Source organism: Apis laboriosa, unplaced genomic scaffold (assembly GCF_014066325.1).
Source record: "Apis laboriosa isolate Shangri-la unplaced genomic scaffold, ASM1406632v1 scaffold112_cov148, whole genome shotgun sequence".
NCBI lineage: Eukaryota > Metazoa > Arthropoda > Insecta > Hymenoptera > Apidae > Apis > Apis laboriosa.
The window spans coordinates 2840270-2864618 of NW_025220865.1; the positions used below are offsets into that span (position 1 = coordinate 2840270).

Consider the following 24349-nt stretch of genomic DNA (forward strand, 5'->3'; position numbering starts at 1 on the left):
GTTTTTATAAATCAAACCACCATTTCCCTCATATGTATATCTCATGTATCTATTCCAAACTCAATTTGTAAGATCCTTAATTAATTATTGATTTACAAAACCACATTTTATTCCCTTCTGCAACATTCAAATATTTATCTTCAGTAAGATATTGAAAATGATTTCCTTTGATGATTATCGCTATATGAATTTATTATTATATAATAAACTTGATCAAATAGTTCTCAATAAAAAAGTTACAAATGAAAACCATATTCAGAAATAGTAAAATAAAATTTTTTAATATTTAAAGTATCATTACTCTATGTAATAATTTATTTGCAATGAATAAATATCTTTATCCAAATAAAAATAGTATAAATTCTAAATCATTCAAAATCACAATCTTTTAATCATTGTCATTTAAAATTTCCTGCATTATTTATTAATAACAAGAGACTAATGATTTTATAATTTACCAAATTATAAAATAATTTAAAGCAGAATTTTATTTTTTGAAAAATATGAGACAAAGATTAAAAGTATTTAATATTTTGAAAAAATAATAAATTTGTAATAAATGCAGAAATGTTAGGAAATACTTAAATATATAATTCATTAACTTTTTTTTTTCAAATTTCTATAGAAAATAAAATATTCTACATGGTTTCATAATACAAAATACCCAGGAACAATAATGTTCCATTTTACTTTTATAATTAAAATGCAACATTTATATATAAAAGCGACAGTATTCAACTGTATAAAGTAGCAACAAATTCTTATTTTTTATCTTTCGCATATAACATTATATTTTTTTCTATACATCAGACTGTAAAACGATTTTCATCAAAGGTGCATTGAAAAATAATGTAATACTGCATAAAATGAAAAATGTTTGATTCAATTTGTATGTGGTATTCACTTTAAAATATGCTAATTAAAATGCTGTAATATAAATTGCAATTCTTATCCATCTAACTTCCATTAATGTAACAAGCATGACACCTTCGATATACGTTAAAATAATGAACACCATTGAAGGGTCATTGATATTGTTGATATAATCATATTGCAAAATGTTTGCAAAATATGTTAAGAATAAATCTGAAACACGTTACAACTTATAAATCAACATTTACTATAATATTTTTCGTATTCTCAAGAAATATGATTATTCGATGTAGTCATCGAATGTTATCTTTGAAGTAAATTGAAAAAAATCAATGGGTAGATACTATCATGCAAATATAGTGGTCGTCGCAATTTCATTTATAACAAGAGTATTTGCTTAGAATATATCTATTCTTTGTTCAATAAGTTTAATCATCATCGTAAAGCTAAATCGATCAGGTGAGAAATCTCAACTTTTTTTTATTACTAACGAATGCAATATGCCTAATCTCGTTGTCGAAGGCTTTTTTAGTGATAAATAACACGTGTGCAGGCGATCACTTCAATTTTTGAAGTAAAAGCTTTTTGTCTGAATTTATTTATTTTAAATATCGATACTATCTGCATCATTTAACAAGAAAGATTAAAAAGATAAGGAAATATACACACACATATATATATACATATACAATATATATACATATACATATATATATACATATCAAACTACCGAGAGAGTCTCTCTATTTTTTTTTTAATCACAGATGCTTTATCGCACATGACATAATATCGATAATTTATAATAAATAAATTCGTACAATATGGCTTTATTTCTCATTCGCTCTCGTTCTCTCTCTCTATTTTATTATTTTATAAATACATATGCACAATAATTATCACGAATCATCATTCGATAAACATACGTTGCACGTAAAAATTGCTAAAAAAGAATTAAACCAAAATTTCCTGAATTAGCAGGATATGCATTAAAGAAATAGCTAAATCAATTATCAAATAGCTATTTTGACTTCGACGACGAGTTCAAGATTCGTGTTTAAACTGTTAGAACGTATCTATAAGTAACCTGGTCGAGGGCAGAAATCTAATGGATGGAATGTTCTGAATGCAAGGTGTCAGAGATGTGTCAGATGCCAAAAACTGAAACAACTTAAGTTTCATTTAAATGAGAAATAAAATATATTCCATAATATTATTATTCACTATTTCTACACATTCTGTACAGTAATTCAATTTAAGGGTTTTATACCTCAATATACTTTATACAAAAAGGCTACTTATAATCTAACATTAAGACATACCATAGCATGAGCGCCCTCCACCTTACCGCTAAACGGCAGATGGGCCGCACGCATGTTTGTACTGGTATTACAGAGTCAGTCGCCAGCGAGTATAACTTCTTCCTCTTGTATCACACACCACACACTAAAATATTAAAAGTGTGTCTCTGGTGCTTTTCATTCATTATTTTTTATGGTTACAATTTACTGTCCCCGATTAACTTACTCCATTAGTTGCATTTTTGTTTCTTTCAATTGCGTGATTCGTGTTTTGCTTTTCTATTTCTCGAAAAGGAATATCGCAATGTCAAAATATAATGAAGTATCTTCATTGCTTGCTATGCACGAGCTTTTCTTTCATTTTTGTTTCATATACTTTTTTCTGAGATACTCTTTACCAATAAATAAAATTATATTTTGTGAAAATATAGAATTGTAAAAAATAAAATCTGTCTTTTCGATTTTTGATAATACCGGTACAGAAATAGTGCATTCGGAGACTCCACAAACAACAAAACTGTTAATTCAGATCTCTGTCCTCTAAGTACTTGTACTCAAATGTAAAACCTTCCTTTTTCCTCTGTCCCCACTTTTCATAATCAAAATAAATGTAGGTTCCCTATAACAATTATATGTACATAATAAGTTCACATAGTATATTGTTACATATTGAATAATGTATTTCACTTATAAAGTAATTAAAATCAATTTCAATTAAATCAATCTTTTGTTATTAACCTGTTCATATTCCTCATTAATCACTTTTGGTTCTTCATGCCTTTGAAACCACATCATATATTTTGTATGAAACCTCCAACTTTGTTTCTTTAGAGCTTTTGCAGCCAGGTACTGGCCTTTAGAACCTTCCATATAATAAAATATGAAGAATAACGTTTCAGTAGAAAGACGTTGAAAGAATTCCACAGTATCAGAATGAGGAAGTTGGACCTGTTATATACAATACAAATCAAAAAAATAGAAAAGAAGAACTAAAAATTATATTATTACATTTTCAAAGAATAAATAATATGATACCTGTTGATAATAAGGAGGTGTAGGACATAAATTTCTTGGTAAATATGATCTTAAACGTTCAGAATCAGATGGGTGAGGCATATGGTAGTAAGCAGCCTCCATCATCTGGAACTGCAACTGATGTTCTTTCTGTAGAGGTACTGGTCCGAGTGGCGCAACACCGAGTAGAGGAGGAATGTGTGCTTCCGAAGTAGCATTGCTGTTATTATTGTTCGCCTTAGCACTGTCAAAGATGTTTCTGTTCGACTCGGACGGCGGTATTTCCAGACCTGCTCGGACAATTACTTGTTGGGCTATAGATTTCAAAGAGGACATGCCATCAGGAAGCTTAGGGATGAGACCATTGGCAGTGGATGGCGCTGGCGAGCAGGAATTTGCGGGCAAAGGTGAAGATCTACTGCTAACTGATGACTGAGGCGAAGAAGATGGTGGAATCGGCGTTGTCATTTCCGTTTCACTACTGTGATTCTGATTTTGTTGATTATGCAACACATGTGTCGTCTGTATAGGCGCTGGATTATTGTGCTGCTGCGAGATCGTTTGTGGCACATTCGAGGTAACGCTAGACGTGGACGATGATGATAATAAACCATTTTCACTACTATGAGCTGTAAATTTTAGAAAATATCTTACTGTTAGAAAAATCTTACTGTTAATGATTAAACTTGTTTGATAATTGACATATTAAAGAAATATAAATTATATATATTTTTATAACTTATAAATACTTACAAGATGTTTTACTAGAGGTAGAATGGATGGCTTGAGAATTAGTATGTGAAGCAGCTACTGTAGCAAAATTGCCGGCATTAGTTGTAGCAATGTGATTACTTGTAGAACTAGGCGAGCTATGGCTAGGTGTCATGGGAATGGTTTTGCTTGGAGTGCTGCTTGATAATAAATTCGATTTTATGGTGGCAGTGCTTCCCGTGGTTGGAATGCTCGCCTGTGAATTTAATAATGGCCTGACTGCTGTTGGTTTCACAGGCTGAAATTAAAATATACAATAAAAATTTGTTCATCATATATTATTATAGTTATCAATATAGTATATAATAAAATATCAATATTATGATTAAATTATGATAAAATTATATACCTTTGTTTTTTTATCATTATCTGTAGAACTATCACTTGAATGATTGTGCATGGTAGAACTTAATGGAGGTGATGGTATAGGTGAAGTACCAGAATTAGTTGAGGTTGGTGTACCTCCAGTCTCATTGCTATTATTACTATCTGTAGTTGCTGATGAGGGAATACCAACTCCAGACAGTTCAACTTCATCGAGACCAATAATATCATCATAAATATATTCATTTTCCTCAAAGTCAGGTTCCTGTGAGGATTCGATATAATACTCTACATCATCTTTTATCCTCTTAATCTGTGAAACAAATTAGAAAATAAAAATTAAATAATTTTCAAAAATTTTTAAAAAAAAAATCAAATATTATAGTACATAACTTACAGTGTTAACTTCAACAGACATATTATCCAACATACGTAACAATGTTTCCAATTTACGAATATGATAACGATGTTTATCAAGTTTTGCTTTTAATTCATCCATCCTATCTTGTTTATCTTTGTCTAACCTTTTTTTCTTTCCTGCGAGTAATGATTCTATCTCGGATTCAAATGTATCCAGCTACATTAAAATCATCAATATTTTGTAGTTTTTTAAAATAATATTTCCTTCTTTATTTAAGAATTACCATATTTTATACCTGAAGATTCAAAGCATCTATAGAATTTGCAAGCCAATTACTAACTTCTTCCCGTTCTTTTTGAGCTGGATCAAGTTTTTGAGCTGCTCCTAAACCTTCTTTTGAATAAGCTTTTGTTTTTGTTTCTCTTTCCACAACCTTAAACCTTTCCATTTGCTAAAAAAAAATATATATATACAACAAATGATTTATAATAATTCTGATAATATTAATTCCTTATTAGAATATAATACTTACAGTTTCAATTAACTTCCTATATTCAAGAAGTGTGCTTTTATCCTTAATTTCACCTGATGCAAGCCAGGTTTTAATTTGATCACGTAACCTCTGGAGTTTTTTGATTTCCTTCTTGAGATCTGCTTCATATTTCTCCTTCTGATTGCTGTTTGTAGCATTATGAACTTTTTGCCAAATATCTTCAAATGTTTCTACACCTTCTGTTACTTTTTTAAGGCACCGATCTATTTCACCTGCAATTAAAAAAATATATTAATTAATATAATAAAGTTACTATTCAATAGCAAATTGAAATTTTTAAATTAAATGCAAAAGCAAGTCATTTCATTGAAAATTATTATTATTATTATAATAAAATTGTTTATACTGCAAATAACATAAATAATTGGTTATAATATACTTCATATAGACACTAATTATATTTAATGTATTATATGTAATAAAATGCACCACATAATAATTATTTCAATGAGTTATTCATACATAATATTTAAATATTATGATTTATCAACTTATAATAATAATGAGTTCAATAAAATATAATTCAAAATAATGAAAACAATTTATTTTTGATTAAAAATTTTTTAAATTATCTCTAAAAGAATATAAAACTAGTGATTTACAAAAACAGCTTATTAAGCAATTTATGCTAAAAAGCTTATATCGATGAAAACTTTACATATGTTATATTTTGAATTGTTGTATATGTATTGTGCAAATAAAATGTATAACTATTTTAAAGGTTATGCTGACATAAGGAAGCGGTATTAAACTCTTATAAATACAGTACACGCAAGAAAAAATAACTTATACTAAAGAAACATATGAAAAGTTGAACTGAATACACTAGTTCATTATACTCTGGCAACCTGTACCAACTGTCAGGCATAGAAGCCTGCATGCGAATAGATAACGCGAGTTAAAAATAGGCTACTACTGATCGCAAATACAAACGTTTAAACTTGCAGAGAGCTGCAGAACGCGAAAGAAGAACGAAAGCAAAGTTGTAGTAGTGGGCCATAACAAAATTTCTAAATGTAAACATGCTGGAAACATTTTCTCCTCACCTTGCAACTTTCTCGTCGCAGCCATGGCTATGTAAACATGTGATACAATAATTCATGCATAGTCTAGACGTAATGGAAAAAATACGGTACAATTTTACGGAACAAATAGTCGTTGAACTATTATTCCCTGTATAATATGTGAGGCTCGGCCACAAGATGGCTTCCGTTTTCAAATGACAACGTCCGACCGTCCGTGAATGAGGTGCGTTGATACTAGTTCCGTTTTTCCGTCAATCTTTTAATCTTGATAGTGTAGAATATGCGCTACGTTTGGTCGAAAATCGACAGCACATAAAAATACACAAAAAGTGATAGCATCAACAAATGATATATATGAAATACTGAATAAATGAGATGGTATATTATGCATTGGCGCATTCACATTCTACCTAACGCACATACTTAACATGTTCGCGTTCATAAACCAATTGAAATTTGGTTGAACCTTTCGATGCATTTACAATAATTACAATGAAAATGTTCTTTTATATGTTTTTCGAATAAAAAATATAGATTGTATTTTATTTCAACCGGTATTCTAAAAAAACTTAAATATTAAATGATTTATTGATAAATTATTTAGATAGAACAATAATAAATAAAATTTGTTAAATTATAATACGTTATTTATACGTAAGTTTTCTGAAATTTTTTTATTATTGAGTTTTTATTTCATAAATTTAGATTAAAACTTTGCATATTTTGAAAATATTAGATATGAATGAATTTATATATAAAATTATATAAATATATATATATAAATTAATTTGATCAATTTAAAATTCTATAAAAACTATTTGAATAAAATTTATATTATATAAATAAATATATGTAAATAAATTTAGTTTAATAAATAAAAAAAAATGTAACATTTTATTATAAAAATTAAATTTAAATTTTAAATTTAGATAACTATTTAAATAAAAATAATATCAATTTCCTTATTTCAAAATATAATTATTTAATATATCATAATTTTTTATAATATATTCTATTTATCTATATTAATGTCATATTAATGGCATATGTATATTTTTTGCATATTTTTAATAGGATTAAATAATGTATTACACAATTTAAAGTTTATAATCAGTTTTTATTATTATTATACTATTATTAAAAAATTTGATTAATAATTAAATATTACATTCAATAAATACTATTATATTATTTGCAATGATTATTAAAATAAATTTAAATTAAAAATTAATTTACTTATTTAAAAATTTTAAAATATACAAAATGTTGTCATTATTTTAATAAAAATGTTAATATTAATGTATAGGAATTGTTGAAATAATTAATATAATTAAATTTATTAAATAATAAAATTCACATAGAACATCGCATAAAACATTGTAAAACATTTAAAATATGTTTTATTAGTTTAAAAGTAAATTATAAACTATAAAATATTGTTATTGGTAAATTCATATCATATCATATGTTTTATTATATTTGAAAAATTTATTTTATTTCTTTTCACATTGCAAACAAAAAGTATAAGATATATATAATATATATATATAAAATAAATACATTTTATTAATGATTTGTGTATTAAATATATTATTTCGAGTAAATGCATGGAACAAGAGAAATATTTAAAAAAAAAATAATTATAAGAAATTTTCATTTTAAATTGGTTTACTTTATCAACAATTTGATAAAGATTAAAATAATATTAATAATATTTAAGTATTTGCGCAGAAATAAATTGACTTTAACCGAAATTTAACGCTTCAAGTTGCTGGCACAGGTTAAGAGTTAGAGTGGGGGGTATCACAGGCACTACGTTGGGCGTATATGAATACGTCCACGAGAGATGCCGTCGTTTCGTGTTTCGAGTTTTTGCACAACAGCCGTGGGCCAAGCAACAACGCACTCGCGCTCAAGTCAAATCACATTCTTCAAGAAAGATTCGAAGTTCTATATTGATTATTACAAAACTGAATTACTGCAGTCTCCGTTTCTCTCAATGGTTTTAGCCTAACCTCTTCTATTGCAAACTACAGTGGAACATGACAAAAGGTGGCATCACTGGGGATGTGTTGGAAGCACGGACAGAGCTGTGCTCATTGATATGACGCCATTTTACTAACCTTTTCGGCGCGGATCGCGACGATCCACTTAAGGTGCTCCACTTCGTACCACTTCAAGAGCGTTCAGTTTTATCGTTTACATTTTATAAACCATACACGCTCTTTCGTAATTCCAAGAGATTCGTTCAAGCCGGATTTTACCGGAAGGTATGCAACCCTCGTTGCACTGGGATCATTCTTATGTGCAACAAAAGCTTACAGCAATACTTTTTTGCTGAAATTTGTTACTACGGCATCCTGGCTTCGTGTGTACTTTCATTCGTCTTATTTTGACACTAATTTCGTCGTAGTAAACTGTTTTTGTGGGAACTTTGGGGCTGTGTCATCGTGGAGTGATGATCACTGCGAAGGGCTTCTTGCATGTCATACCATGTGCTCAATTTTGTAATACCCTTATCAGAGGTATTATATTACTTGCTTATTTACCTTATCAAGTATAATTTAAACCTAAAGTTTAATTTTCTTTGATTTATTATCTGAATAATATATAATGTTTTTAAATTTATGGGTTGTCTTTTGAAGCCAATTATTGTTTACTTTTTTAAATTGTCATATAATAGTTTGAATCATACATAAAATGATTTTAAATATTTAATTGTTCTCATTCTTATAATTATATTCTTAAAAAATTAAGATTTTTGATAAATAAATATAAATAGGTAGCTTTATAAATTTATAATGTTATTATTATAAAACGTTATTTCTAATTTTTGTTTGAAGCCAATAATATTGTTTACTTTTTCAAATTGCCATATAATGTCATATAATCAACTATAATATATAATTTAAACATTTGATAAAATACTTGATGCTGTAGTTACTTATTTGCTTAAAATAATTTGACATTCATTTGATTATATTATAATTTTTTTTTTATTAATTTCATATAATTTAAAAAATTGTTATAATTTTATATAAATTTAATTATAATGTGAAAAAGTATTTCTTTTCTATTAAAATATTTTTATTATTAGAATATTCTTTGTTAAAGTTTATTTTATATGTTGCAGGTAATATCACTGTAGCCAAGCAGTGTTATTATGGAAGATGAAGATGGTGAAAGTAAAGTTATGGATATGTGGAGCATTTTGGGAAAACAACAACTTAAAGATACTTCTATTGGAAATTCATTGAAGTCATCTATTGACAATACATATACTGATGTAATAGAAGAAGAAAAGCAATTATTGCAATATAATTCTATTACAACCAAAGATTCTCCAAGCAAAAATAACAGTACAGGATCGAAAATTGTGTTTAAAGGTTTTAAAAAACGTATTTTGGCACAAACTCAAGAAACACAAACAAATACATTAAAAAATATAGTGCAAGAACAACAATCACCGCATTCTAATGTCTCATCCAAAAATAATAAAGAAAAAAGGGCAGAAATCAAACGAGGCAAAATAACAGAATATGCACAATATTTGGGTCTTCAACCTTCATCAAAAAATAAGTGTTCAAAGTGTCAATCATCATCAAATTTGTGTTCTTCATTAAAACAAAGTTCGTGTTCTTGCAATTCCACAATGACACCAATGCCCAGCACATCAGAATCATCTACAGTGCCACATTCTCCCAATTTTAAAATTACAAGAAAAGTTTATCTTTGTGCAGCATGTGGCACATATTTTGAAAATTGGAATTTATTTTTACATATGAGAGATATACATAAACGTCATATATGTTTATTTTGTCTTGGAATGTTTGGTCAAGCTGAAAGATTATCACATCATTTAATAAAAAAACATAGTGTTCCAGAAATGGCGTTTACATCTGTTGAAGATTTTTATGGTGCTTTCAAAGGATCGTGTTATTTAGTTTGTTGCACATGTGAGAAAGTTTTTTCAGAAACAGATAATTTTTATAATCATTTTTGTTCACCAACATCTAAACAAGATATTACTACATCTATATGCACATTATGTAGACAAACAGGTTCACATGCAAGTACTTGTAGTTTAGCTGTTGAAACTAATAAAGAAATAAATTCTGGTTTACCACCTACTACACAAACAGGGGTAATATCAACTAATGTATTTGATAAGGATGTAAATAGTGAAAATAAGACTGTCCCAAAAAAATTAATAAAAAATAATAGATCTAAACACATGGAAGATATGTCAAATCAACAAAAAATAATTCATGCAAAAAAGACCAATAATAAAGTTGCTGTATCTCAGTCAAATGAGAGCCAAGTAATTGATGAAACATTAAACAGGGATGAAAATTCTCAGAACTTAATAACACAAAATATAGCTAAAGATACTATTTCAGAAACTATAATGGAAGTCTCAAAATATATTGAAGAATCTAATGAGAAAAAGGAAGAAACAAATGAGAAAAAGATTTGTCAAAGTAATTCAGAACTAAATTCTATTAATTCACCCAGCCATAATATGCCATATGATAGTGTAACAGAAACTATTATGGAAGTATCACGATGTACAAATAATGTAGAAAATCTTGATGATAAAAATAAGAAAGAAAATGTAAAAGATGAAGTTAATTCATTGAATGCATCTGATAAATCAGAAATGGATTCTAATGAAACAGCTAAACTTGATACAAAATCTTTAAGCTCAACTGAAGAAACTAATACTAAAATAAATGATATAAATTCTATAAATCAAGAAGTAGAAGAAAATATAGTGAAAGATAAAATGGAAGAAACTATATTAAAAACAGAAGACTTTCAATCTCATATATCTGAAAGTCCTGTGCATAGTCCAGTTAGTAGATCATTATTTAGTCCTCAACATGAATCAAATATATCTGATCTCCAGTCCAAAGAAAAAATTTATGAAAATGATAACAAAGAAAATTTTGATGCACCTAATGAATCTCAGTCTTCAGTATCATTCAATACCAGTGAAACTTCTGATAGAAGTTTGGTTATAAAAATATGTACTAATAAAAATTCTCAATTTTCTGTTGCAACTAATAATGATAGTGTAGAAAATGATATTAGTAGAAAATCAGAAGAAAATAATAATGCAGAAAGTTCATTAACAGAAGAAAAGGAATCTAAAATTTTTGAAGAGGAAAGAGATAATACTAATAACTATCAAGTGAATGATGAAGACAGTGATTCTGATAGTTTCAAATTGGCAGTAGTAGATAGCAATCCTGAAGAAACTGAGGAAGTTGAAGAAAGTAAAACAGAAACAGAAATTAAAATTGAATCAAATATAAATATTGGAAATAATGAAAATCAAATTGAAATTGCTGGTGAAAAGACAATTAATATAGATACAAATGGAAAACAAGATGAAAACACAAAAGATAATAATCAAAATCAGATTGAGATTTCAACACAATCTCAAATGCAGCCAAGTGATGGAATAATTTTGGCTGGGGAGGATGTTCCTTGCATTGATCTTAATGTTGATGGTACCTTAGATAGTATAGAGATAGAAGATTTATTAAAACGTTGTATAGAAGCAGCCAGTCCTTTTTGCGTTTATTGTAATCACGCACGTCATATAGCAGTTAATGGTAAACAATTAGGATTACATGTACTTGCAGAACATAAATTTCAACCTCAACATCCTGCCATAATTATTCAACCAGAACAATTTATTAATAGAGTAAAAAAGTCTCTTGATGAAATAGATTCTCATTTCTTTAATTTAGATTCTTATAGTAGCACAAATGGTACATATAATATTCCAAATGTAAGGACATATGAATGCTTTCATTGTAGATTCCATTCTGCCATACATAAAGAACTTTATCTACATAACAGAAAGATGCATCAAAAGACAATTTTAATTTGTATTATGTGTAAATCCACTTTTTATAGTTATAGTGAATTACTTTGTCATTTATGTCCTGGTACATACTCTCCAAATATTAATGTCAGATACAGATGTTGTCTTTGTCCTATGGCAAATCTTCCATCTGCATTTAGATTAATGGTACATTTACGTAAAAGACATCATGCATGTGATGTTTGCTTAGAATCTACTGGAAATCAGCAGCGTCTTTCCAACCATGTTTGGAAACATAAACTTCATCATTTATGCTATAGATGTGGTATTGCATATAGAAACAAACCAGATATCACAAAACATTTGTTTTGGAAGCACGGAACAGAAAGTGTATTATGTAAAAAGTGTTTACAAAAAAAGTGGCCACATATTTATCACTTTTGTATACCACCTACAGCTTTTGTTTGTGAAGAATGTGGTTCTAGTTTTTCACGAGCTGTCGCATTGAAAGTGCATAAAAGATTACATTCCGGAGATCATCCGTATGCTTGTAGCGAATGCTCCGAGCGTTTCATTTCTCGAAAATTATTGACCAAACATGAAAATGCTCATAAAGAACCACCACCAGTTAGTACAAATTTGACGGAAACAATGAATCAACAACCAGCGAATAATGAAGAAAAATTAGATAAAGAAAAATTAGGTATAAATGATGGTAATACAAATGTTTCTGAGTCAACAAAAGAAACTAAAGAACCTGTGAAAAAGGTTGTTGATGTTTACGATTTACCACCATTGAACTTATCTTCTGAAAGTGATACAGATTCTGAAGAAGAAAAGCAAGAAACTAAAGAATCTGACAATACTGAAAAATTGAAATCAACCGAAGAAAATGCAATATCTTCAGATCAATCAAAAATCGTAACTTCTGAACCTGTTGCAGACAGTATAGTAGAAGTTGAACAAAATGAAGAAGAGAAAAAACAAGGGGCAGAAATCATGGATGGTATCTGGGATAATTTTAAAACGTATGCAGCTAGTTTAGAAATGAAAGAATCAACCAATAATTTTGCAATCAAAGATCAAGAGCCAGAGACCGACGTAGCGTTCCTAAGGAGTATAGTGTTGGCCGATCACGATTATTGTGTCGTATGGTCGGATAAAGAAAAGGAAAAGGATGCAGCGTCAAAAGCAAATATCAAAGAAGAAGCAAACTTAAGCGGGGACCAAGATTATTTAAACAAAATGCAAACAAGTCCATTGGACAGTAACGGAATTCAAAATACTAACGAAGATGATCCGAATAAGAAAAAAGCAAAAAGTCCGAAGAAAAAGAAACAAGGTGGAAGTACGTCATCGAGTGATTCATCAAGCGACAGTGATTCGAGCAGCTGTTCTTGCGGAACTAACTGTAGCTGTAGTAGTTCATCTTCCGGTAGTTCTTCTAGTTCTAGTAGTAGTTCTGATTCGGATAGCTCTACTTCAGAAGGTTCACCGAAAAAACAATCTAAACGGAAAAAGGAAAAAGAAGGTACACAAGGAGCGGAAACTGAGCTTGAGAACAAGGAAATTTCTCCAGATAAAAATGGATCGACATCGGTTCCTGCAGAGCCAGTTTGTCCGCCGCAACTTTTATTGAGAGAATCTGATTTAGAAACCGAAGAAACGGAAACGGACGAGGACTTTTATGATGAACATCCACAACAACTTGCGAATAAATTACTCGCGGAAAAACGAAATCAATTAATGCTTCTTGCTGCAGTTGCTCCAGCTTCTACAGAATCAACGATGCCGTTGAATAACGGTTTGACAGATACAGATATTACGGTTCCTTCCCCAGACACGATACCTGCCGCCACGGAGGAGGATCAATCCCAACAAAAGAAAAAAGTAAAAACAAAAAAACGAAAGAAAGGAGAAAAGGCAAAACAACGTAATGTGACGCCAACTGTCGAATCCATTAAATTAAACATTCCTAAAGCTTTTTACCAAAATAATCCGGGTTATTCGGCTTCTTCGCCAGCGTTGATGCAATCAAATATAACGTCAAATATGTCTACGAATGATGTGCATGCTATGAATGCAGGTGTCGAATCCCAAACGGGGATAATAGGACAAAATATGGGTGGAAGTGGTTCAGAAGCAGAAAATAAGCGATCATCGAAACGGAAACGAATACCAAAACGATTTTACGGCGATTCTAGCGACGACGAAGTAGAAAAACAACCCACGGTAAAGTGGAGAAAAGTAGACACACCTTCTTTCACGCCGGTATCGACCGTAAAAACATTGCCACCGAGATTGCCTTTTGGCGGGAAGAATATGGCTTACCGACCGATGGAAAATCAGCCAGAGAATGTAGGAGTCACTACTGCTTCTCCTACCGAATCGGAAGAGCCCGCGGATAGTAGCAGTGATTCTAGCGATTCTGAAGTAGAATCCAGTCAACAAATGCAGACTCATTTGACGGAAAGTAACCCACCAGCACCAGAGCGACCGGTTAATTTGTATTGTTATTGTCAGTGTCCGTATGACGAAGTGTCAGAAATGATAGCCTGTGATGCCGAGGACTGTCGTATCGAATGGTTTCATTTCGAATGTGTCGGTATTATGGTGCCACCGAAAGGCAAATGGTATTGTCCAGACTGTCGGAAGAAACATGGAATCGTGCAAAACGAGGACTATTTTGACTGATAGCAGCGGGTCGTGTCTGCGTGTTGAAATTTCTGTCTAGGCATTCTTGACAATGGATATTCAATTTTCTCTCTCTTACATACATATATTCGGCATCTATCTATTCATCTATCATCTATCTATTTATCTATCTAGCTATCTATATTTCTCAGTCTTTTAAAACTTTTTTAAGTAATTTAACGAGGATATGTTCGAGAATCGCTTCGAATATCGTTCAAAGTGTAAAATATTGTTTTATGGTCTTTTATTTAATAGTTTGACGAATTCTAGAGACTTGAAACGTTCTAATATTGCAATTTTTTTAAGATTAAAATTAAAAACATTAGGGTTTAAGTTTAACCCGCAATGGAGGAATATATAAGAAATATATGATACATCATTGAAATATTGAATTTGTATTAAATGTCTTTCTATGCGAACAAATAGTCATAGCAATTACGTTATTTCTAATTGGAGTTAAAAATATTTATAAGAAAAATTATTGAATAATCATGTAAATGAAATACATTATTTATGAATTAAAAAGAAATCTTCTTTGAACAGATTAAAATCTTAGAATAAGATTAAATTTTCTTATTATAATTGACTATTATAATATTTTAATAGAAAACAAAAAATTGAAAGTTTTGTAAAATTAACATTCATGTTATTATTATAAACAGTTATATATATATATATATATACATATACATATATATATACATATACATATACATATATATGTAAAATATATAATATATATATATATATATATATATATATTATTTTCTATCATGAATTTGAACTTTGCAGAAAATTAAAAGTGTCAACTTCAACTTCGTTAATCAATCATTTTTATCATTATAATTAACCATTTCGTTAAAATATTATCTATGATTATCGATTTAAATTAATTTGATTTAAATAACTTAATTATTTAAATAATTCTTAAATATCTTCTCTAAATTTTTTTTAGTAAAATATTTTTTTTTAATATTCAATAAATTAATTAATTATTTCATCCTTGCTATGACTTTGTAAATATCTAGATATAAAAAATAATCACAGATTGCATATAAATAATTTTCAAGTCTCTTAAAAGGCATTGTTATTTTTCAAATATTTATATTTTTAGAATTGCTTATCGCTTTTCAAAATATTTACAAAAATTGTTGCACGGTTAAGAGTAATTTTAATAGCAATAATCTTTGATTATATATTCGAATACGAATTGACAAGAAAAAAATTCTAGCAGAAGTGGGAGAGAATTGAGTAGCCATCGCTATTCTCAGCGTTTTCTTTCTTTCTTCTTGGTAAACAAATGAATCATACATACTGTTTAACATTGATATTTTTCTTAAGCCGATACAACAACAACAACACAACAATAATAATAATAATAATAATAATAATAATAATAATAATAATTACAAAAAAAATGTTTGTATATAACTGTAAATATGCCTTAGAATTTATAACAATGAAGTAAGGTTTTTTGTGTACATTTGTTTGTACTTCTTTTAAATGACAAAACATGCGCGGTGTATAAATTTAGTGTAGCCGATAGGCAAAGTATAGCATTATAGAGCGAAATTTTCTAGGCTACGTCGTAGAATTCTTTAAGCCTAGTATGTGAGGGGAGGGCTGTGTTTCATCATTTTCGAAATTCATTTTCGTGATGTCGCGGCTAATAGGACTGTCGGCACTGCTGGCGGTGTCTATGCCTCTTGTAAGACGATCACTTCTTTTTTTTTTTTTCGACGACCCACTATTCTGTTCATAATCATCTCGAAATATGTATTAGTATTTCGCGATTTTTTTTCATTGTCTCATTTAAATCACCATCTTTGTTCTCTTTCTTTGTTTTACCCTTTATTTTTCTTTTTCTTAAATCGCCTGAATTTTCTAAAATTTTTATAACTACACATCCGTTATAAAACGTATTCATTTATAAATTCATTAATTTCTAATTTTTTTATGATCACCAGTGAAAAAATAAATTTTCCAATTTCTATCGTTTTTTCGTTATATATATATATATATATGTTTCACATTTTAGTTACAATGAATCGGTTGATATTTTATCGTTTCTCTAGTCTAGTTCTTACTTATTCGTCGTAATATCACTTTCAAACATTTATATACGAAATAATTGTACAACTTGTAGCACTTTATCGAGATCGATTAACGATATATGTATATTGAGCGCTAATCTTTTTTTTCAATTTCGATATAATATTTTAATTTATCGAGATTCCGGTGAAATATAAATGTGCAATGGAATACGAGCGAAAAGAAATTTCATTTGTAAAGATAAAATTTACCGATTAATTTTGATAACTTGTGTTTCGACTATCATATTTATTAATTAATTATATCAAAATTATTTTATTCTACACGCGAAATTGAATCTTTGAAACAAGAATGAAATAAGAAAAATGAATGGTCAATCAAGAATTATTTTTTTACAATTTTAATTCACCATATTGGACAAAGTTTCGTAAAATCGAGTTAATTCTGTCGCTGGAAACGTTGATATTTTTTTTTTCATTCAACATTTTAAGAAACATGGATAAATACGTTAGTGTTCGTACATGTTTAATAGAACTCGCATTACATTATAATGATAATAATATTAGTATGGTAATGATAATTAATGTTAATGTGCCAGCAATGCAAAAATACAGATTAATTAATCATCGTCAGCCCTCGTTTCCTCCGGAAATTCAATACCCAAGATGTCCGTGATGAAATATTTGTAAGATATTATCTGTATTGTAAAATAATAATACATTACTTTCGGCGAGCCTAAATCATTATTTTCCTTTTTTCTGTACCATTAATGGCAATTTATTCAAGATTTATCTATCTCCCTCATTGTATGAGCTTCTATTGTAAAACTATGTATATAGTATGACTGATGATCATACTTGTTTAATATTTTTATGTGTCATTCTCTTTAGGATATTTATTTGAAAACAAATTTAAAATTTAAATATTTAGGAATTTTTTTGTTGATCTGATTGTTAAACATTGATCGGATTTTGTATTTAAAAGTTATTAATGATAGAGTCAATTCACAAAATAAATATAAATAAATGTATAATTCATAATTTAATATATTTTTTCATATTATCAATTTTTTAATTTTATTTTCTATTCTAGATAGATGTAAATACTTACTTATTTCATAATGCGCTTATGTATGATCAATTGGCTTTTGTATATTTGTTCATTTTAAAAAAAAAAAAAAATTATTAAAAATCATCTTTTTATATAAGAAGACTATCTCTTTCTTTTTTTAAGTTGTAATGTATATTAAAAAAAATAAATATCGGTAATAAAATATATATCTATGATTTTTTTAGTCCATTTAAATAAATATGATTTATATTATAATCAAATAATAACTATACATTAAAAAAATCTCTGATAAATATACCTCTGGCAAGAATGTAAGATCAAGGTCCTGTGATGGTTCATGTTTATAATTTATTTCATCAAAACTTTCTTCAAATCCAATAAGAAACTTCATATATGTAAATGCTTCTTGAACTGTTAATGGTTCTCCTAAAAATAAAAAAATACATATATATATATATATATATATATATATATATTTTAAAAAAAATTAAAATAATAAAAGAAAACATATGAAATAATATATTGAATGTTACACTGAATCTTTTCTAGAAAAAAATATATAAACTAACCAAAAGGCATCTCATGTTTTTTTATAATGGTATAAGGAGCATGACCAAGCAACAACCTCATGAATTGATCACGAGTTAAGAATGGATCCTCATCGTGCAATTGATTTGAAAATATTTTGAAAGCTTCTAATATGTTATGCTTAGAAATTCCAAAAGATGGACGGTGATTTATATAAAGCTTCACGAAATCTTCAAAATTAATAGTGTCGATTAAATTGCCGGTCTCAGCGTAATCTCTATACGCGACCTCCCCCATAAAATTTTCTATCTGAAAGAAATCAATTGATAAATGTTAAAAGAATAATAATCAGAACGAAAAGATTATAGAAATTTTCTAATTTTTTTAAGATTGGATATGAAAGAAAGGAATGAAAAATTATTACCTCCTCGTTACTTGGATAATATCCAATAGAACGCATAAGGTTTGGCAATTCGGTGATGTTCACCTTGTCGGATATTATTCTGGTACTTGTTATATTCTCCCCTTGATGCAAAATTTGAGAGTAATAAAACAGGTCTTGCATCTCTTTAATAAGCCAACCACTTTTACCACCTTCTATCAAACAGTAATACGGTGAGAGACCTTTGCCTCCTAGATGTGATAACACATCAACAGACCTTGAGACAAAATATTGTTAAAAGGGATAAAATAAATAAAGATATCTATTGAAGAAAAAAGTAAATGAAATATTTTTGCAAATACAATACATATAAGAAGAACATATAAAATATTAAAATGATAATTAAAAAAAAAAAAAAAATAATATAATAATGAAATCAATTAATGAGTGACAAAGAAAAGCAAATTTATTTTTATATTATTTTTTGAACAAGAATAATTGAAATTAATAAGGAAAAAAATATTTAATAATAAATAGAATTTTCATTATTCATTAAGGCTTACTTGTATTTTATCTTCCATATTAATATAGATGGATCATTGTAACCAGAAGTGAACAAAAGGTTTCCATCATTATTAACGCATATATGTGTGATCTATTAAAATTAGACTTCTATGGATGGCAATTTTTAAATTTAATCTAATTTTATAATAAAATAATATAAGTATACTGTGTAATAAAGTTTAGAAATTCATCGTTGATAAAATTACTTCACTTGTTGAAATGTCATTATAATCATTTTTTCGATACAATGTTTTTCTTATATACCTTATGCGGATGTCCAATCATTCCTAGAATTTTGTAAGGATTTCCATCAAAGGGAAGTATCTGAAGACCTATTTCTTTATCAGTTGCAAATACCATGTATCTAAGAATTTTGAGGTCTTTACTAGATAATACCTGTAAAAAATATTTTTAAGTTAAACACGATTTCATAATTTTCTGCAGATTCACATAATTCATCACCTTAATCTGTTTAACTGGTGAACTATAAAGGGGTCCCAAAAACGTTCCTCGAATCAATTTCGTCATATCGTTTAGCAATCTAAATTTATACTATATCACATAATAAATTTTGTATGAATATAACAATTATTTTTTTATTTATTTTAATCAATAATAACGAAATATTTATTTGGAAATGATTTGATCAAAACAAAAATAAATTACAAATTAAATTGCTATTTCTCAGAAATTATCCATTAGAACATGATTGAAAGATAATTAATTAAAAAAAAAAATTAATTTTTTAAAATATTTTAAATATTTCGATTAAAGTTTTAGAATTGATTATAGAAAATTATATTACTTCGGAAGTAGAATACGTCAGAAATCCTTCAATGCCAAATTGTGGGTACCATGCGAGACAAAAAGGTATAGCATCATTTTCGATTTTATAAACATGAAGTATTTTTAAGCCCGGAAGAGGATATGGACCGCTACAAAATGGACGAAATATTTAGGATTTAATTACAAAAGAAATATAATATTTTAAATTACCTATTTTTAAGATTGTATTCAATTAAAGTTTTGTCTTCCGCTATTGAAAATAATCGATATACAATACTTTCGATGGTAGCTGGACCGAAAAGTATGTCTTTTATATCTGCGTTGTGCGAACGATATTTTCCAATAAAGTTCCATATATTATCATCGTCGTTCCTTCTTTTATGATTCTTCTTAAATACTGCTACAACCAATGTGTTATCCTAAAAAAAAAATGTTTATTCATTTTCATTTTAGAAATTATAATAAATAAAATATATAAATTATATAATAAAATTTATTATATATATAATTGTTAATTATATATTATTAATTATTAATATATATTATGAATTATATATTATTATATATAAATATAATAAAATTTAAAAAATTATAACAATTATACAATTATACTTTGAGAATTTTATATGATAAATATGATTATGAATAAATAATCAATTATCATATGTTTATTTACTGCGTAAGCCAGATATTCTCCACAGTCTGAGAAAGCCAATTTATGAATTGACTGCATGGAATGTTTGTAAGGATTTTTATCAATGGGTTCCAAAGTGATAGGATGCAACATCCAAAGCGATCCATTTTCAAGACCACACGCGAGTATGTCACCTACAATCGAAATATTTCAATTATATATTTTGTTATAAATCTCTTATTTGTTGCACGAAAATAGGACACTTCGCTCGAAATTTAAAAAGTTTCGAAACTTTTTATTTTGCTATTTTTGCGATTAAAAATTCTCTAAACTCGAAAATGATAATTGATCTATTTACATACAATTTCATTGATCCATTACAATAATTTACTTAGAAAAAAGAAAATAAAACATAAAAATTTATATTTTTATTCATATTTTCAAGATCAAATGTGATTATATATCACTTAAATTGAAGTATTTTATGTATATTTTATTACAAATTTCTCGTTTATTATATGAGAATGGGATACTAGCGACATCTTACATTAAAATCTCGAAACTGAAAAAGAATAACTGGTATAATTTCATTGATCCATTATAATAGTTTATCCAGAAAAAAAAAATAAAATATTAAAATTTGTATTACAATAACAGTTGGATACCTATTTGGGAATATTTTAATGCTGTAACACCAATCAGTCCTTCGTGGCTCAATGGACACGTGATGTAAATTATGTGTCCACTTTTTACTTGTTCATCCATCAGTGGACGAAAATCTGGAAAAGGTGGAGTTTTTTTCCGTAGTATGATCTTACGTTTCTCATAATCGTATAAGCAGATGTAACCATTTGCATCACCAGTGACTATATAATTACTTGTGAAAAAACAATATTAATGTTAATATTATTGAAGATTAAAAACTATAATTTACGAAGAACAAATTTAATCACTTTATTTTTTTTATATAATATATTATAATCTTTTTAATAAAACATTTAATGATATTGATAATAGAAAAAAATTTTTAATTTCTAAAATTAATTAAAATTCAAATTTAAAAAAAAATTAAAAATTATTATTCTCTCTCTTTGTTTTGTGAATTAAAATAAAAATAGAAAAAAAAATTAGAAGAATCGTTGAATTATTTAAATTTCTTATAAATACCTTCGAGGATGTGTGTCAAAGCTTAAGATCGCAACTTTTGTATACCGAAAAATAAACCGACACTTGAATGTTGGAATTCTTATTAATGCAACTGTTCCACTCAAACAACCTTTTAAAAAAAACATTAATAAAAATCTTCAATAAAATATAATAAAAAAAATATAATCAATCCATATTATTATATTAATATTAATTTATTGAATGATCAATAAACGTGATGAATAACACTTACTGATAAAGAAATTATTGAAATAGAAAGGAGCACCTCGTACAGTGGCTTCAGTAGGTACCATAGGTTTTTTTGGAGGTTTATCATAATATTTCTTGGGTAATATTTCCAAGTTCATGGTCAATGTCGATGGAATTTTATCGATCATTTCACAATATTTCGATTTTAAATTTTCTGTTAATTCTTTTTTTTTCTTATTGCAAGTAGGGACATTTAATGTGATTTCCGAATAAAAATCTCCCATTTCTTCTTTTTCTTCGGACTCCTCATCATCGAATTCAACTACAAAATAAAATTCTTCCACTCTTATTTTTTTTTTTCATATTATTTATATTGTTATATTAATTTTTTTTTATTTTTCACACATTTTCAATTTTTTCTTTATTGTTTTATATCTTTAATAAAATTATGAGATTTTGTGGTTGTTAAAAATTAAACGATTTTTTAAAAAATTTTTCACAAACAATTGATAACAATTGTATAAAAAATCTACAATCATTACTATTAGATAATCATCGTGCTAAAGAATTATTCAAAGAGCCTACTTATCGAATTCATCCCTTATTTATTTAAATTTAAAATCTTTTTCTAAAACATTTTTTTAAAATAAAAATAAATAAGCTTACAATCAGTTTCATTTATAGGAGCCAATAATGAAGATGAAAAATCGAAACTTATCGATCGTATACCATCCAAAAGTTCATGTTCACACCAATAGAGTATTCTTAAATCTTGATCATAGAAACTGATGCGTCCATTTAAGGATCCTGTTACTATCTTCCTACGATAATTATCATTATTGTTTACCTTAAAATTAAATTATTGTTTACTTTGTGCAATATCAATACTATAATATTGAAATTATATGTTATGTATTGAAAAAATATTAAATATACCCATTTTTATGCAATATCACCAGAATACTACTTTTCTCTAACTTGACACTTTTGATGTATTTTCTTTCCTTGTTTTTAATCCCAATATTATTCTTAGTTTTGTCTTTGTAAGTAGAAATATCCCAAACAACGATATATCCTATAAATATCGATAAAATTGATCATCAGAAATTTTGATTGTCGTAATTTTCATTATTAATGCAATATTATTTTATTCGTTTTTTTTCTTTTTTTTTTTTTTACCATATGTTGTAGCTGTTAATACTCGTAGTGTTTTAGGTATAAAACAAGAACAATTGAAGATCCCGTATCGTCGTACTTTGCTCAAAATTTGTGGTATATAAAATTTCAATTCCTCTTGTTCCTAAAAATTCGTAAAGATTATTGTTTATTCGCATGAAAAAATTATTAAGAAAATTTGAAAATCTTCATTAAGTCTTAAAATTATGCGCATTATATTTTTTTTTTTTTTTAAAATATTTTATATTTTACTCGAATATTAGTGATTAATAAGAGATATAAAAGAATGGTTTTGCGATGAAATTGTACTAACCCATTTAAAAAATATAACATTATAATCGGCAATTAAAACAAATTCTTCCGAACAATCGTCATTGAATGCTATTTCTTTTATTCTATTCGTATCAAATTCAGTTATCTCTACAGACTCTAAAAAACAAATTTTACAATTTTAGATAACTATAATTATCTAAAACTATAGTGTCCCAAAAATGTGAAAATATTCATTGACTAGAGATTCATCTGTCACCAGTTATGACGGATGTTTTCACATTTTTGAGATATGATTTTGATCTTATATGTAGATTTTAGATTATATATACTTTATAATAATTATAAGAAATTTTAAACGGAATTAAATAATAATATTCAATAATTATAAAATTTTAAATAAAATTTAATTAGAATGCAGTAAGTATAATTAACTATCAGGTTTATCTTTTCCGTATGTCCATAGCCAAAAATGAACCTTTTGGTGAAATTCATCTCCAACAGTCACTATGTATTTAGCATTTGGACTAATTTTAACCGCTGTCATTTTTTGATCACCGTGTGGATTGAATAGAGTAGAGATTGGCACACTAGAAAAGAATATCTTTATTTTTTTTTTTATATTTAATATTTTTTGTTAAATATTTTAAACAAAAAATGTAGATTGTGAAGGGAATCAAGTCGCTATTGTCATGACTTTAAAGAATCCTGGCAAGATTATTACAATGAATATTTATATACAATGAATATATTTTTATTAACATTAATAATCTCATTGAAT

General features: G+C 27.4%; 3 protein-coding genes across 4 annotated transcripts; 1 reads left to right on the forward strand and 2 right to left on the reverse strand.

Annotated features, from left to right (window-relative positions):
• Window positions 1-581: 581 nt before the first annotated feature.
• Window positions 582-6676, reverse strand: LOC122711832 (CCR4-NOT transcription complex subunit 3). Its single transcript, XM_043930949.1, has 9 exons — window positions 6241-6676; window positions 5174-5406; window positions 4937-5092; window positions 4678-4857; window positions 4306-4593; window positions 3939-4194; window positions 3207-3814; window positions 2910-3119; window positions 582-2790 (listed from the first exon to the last, which is right to left on the reverse strand). Exons 1-9 carry the CDS (start codon window positions 6263-6265, stop codon window positions 2692-2694), a joined length of 2055 nt encoding a protein of 684 aa, XP_043786884.1. The 5' UTR covers window positions 6266-6676; the 3' UTR covers window positions 582-2691.
• Window positions 6677-7871: 1195 nt separating this feature from the next.
• Window positions 7872-15361, forward strand: LOC122712876. 2 transcript variants are annotated; one of them, XM_043932862.1, is made up of 2 exons: window positions 7872-8489; window positions 9353-15361. In XM_043932862.1, the coding sequence occupies exon 2, from the start codon at window positions 9383-9385 to the stop codon at window positions 14747-14749; it is 5367 nt and encodes a 1788-aa protein (XP_043788797.1). In that variant the 5' UTR covers window positions 7872-8489; window positions 9353-9382; the 3' UTR covers window positions 14750-15361. The 2 variants fall into 2 exon arrangements, with proteins under 2 accessions (XP_043788797.1, XP_043788807.1); XM_043932872.1 differs by lacking the exon at window positions 7872-8489 and adding an exon at window positions 8646-8744.
• Window positions 15362-17083: 1722 nt separating this feature from the next.
• Window positions 17084-24262, reverse strand: LOC122714295 (cilia- and flagella-associated protein 251-like). The gene is made up of 19 exons (XM_043935520.1): window positions 24254-24262; window positions 24004-24172; window positions 23612-23727; window positions 23302-23422; window positions 23059-23197; window positions 22789-22943; window positions 22166-22444; window positions 21934-22042; window positions 21432-21643; window positions 20809-20960; window positions 20343-20551; window positions 20152-20281; window positions 19809-19898; window positions 19611-19742; window positions 19346-19437; window positions 18825-19059; window positions 18442-18709; window positions 18171-18298; window positions 17084-17498 (listed from the first exon to the last, which is right to left on the reverse strand). The coding sequence occupies exons 1-19, from the start codon at window positions 24260-24262 to the stop codon at window positions 17421-17423; spliced, it is 2823 nt and encodes a 940-aa protein (XP_043791455.1). The 3' UTR covers window positions 17084-17420.
• Between the last annotated feature and the right edge of the window lie 87 nt (window positions 24263-24349).

Excerpts from the sequence above, each read along its gene's own strand:
- LOC122712876 (XM_043932862.1), top strand. The coding sequence starts at position 9,383 with ATGGAAGATGAAGATGGTGAAAGTAAAGTTATGGATATGTGGAGCATT.
- LOC122711832 (XM_043930949.1), bottom strand. The coding sequence starts at position 6,265 with ATGGCTGCGACGAGAAAGTTGCAAG. Across the intron at positions 4,594-4,677 it reads TGTCTGTTGAAGTTAACACT|ATTAAGAGGATAAAAGATGA; the intron begins GTAAGTTATGTA and ends TTTGTTTCACAG. Across the intron at positions 4,195-4,305 it reads ATAATGATAAAAAAACAAAG|CCTGTGAAACCAACAGCAGT; the intron begins GTATATAATTTT and ends TTTTAATTTCAG.
- LOC122714295 (XM_043935520.1), bottom strand. Across the intron at positions 20,282-20,342 it reads GAATACAATCTTAAAAATAG|CGGTCCATATCCTCTTCCGG; the intron begins GTAATTTAAAAT and ends TCCATTTTGTAG. Across the intron at positions 19,743-19,808 it reads CACCAGTTAAACAGATTAAG|GTATTATCTAGTAAAGACCT; the intron begins GTGATGAATTAT and ends TATTTTTTACAG.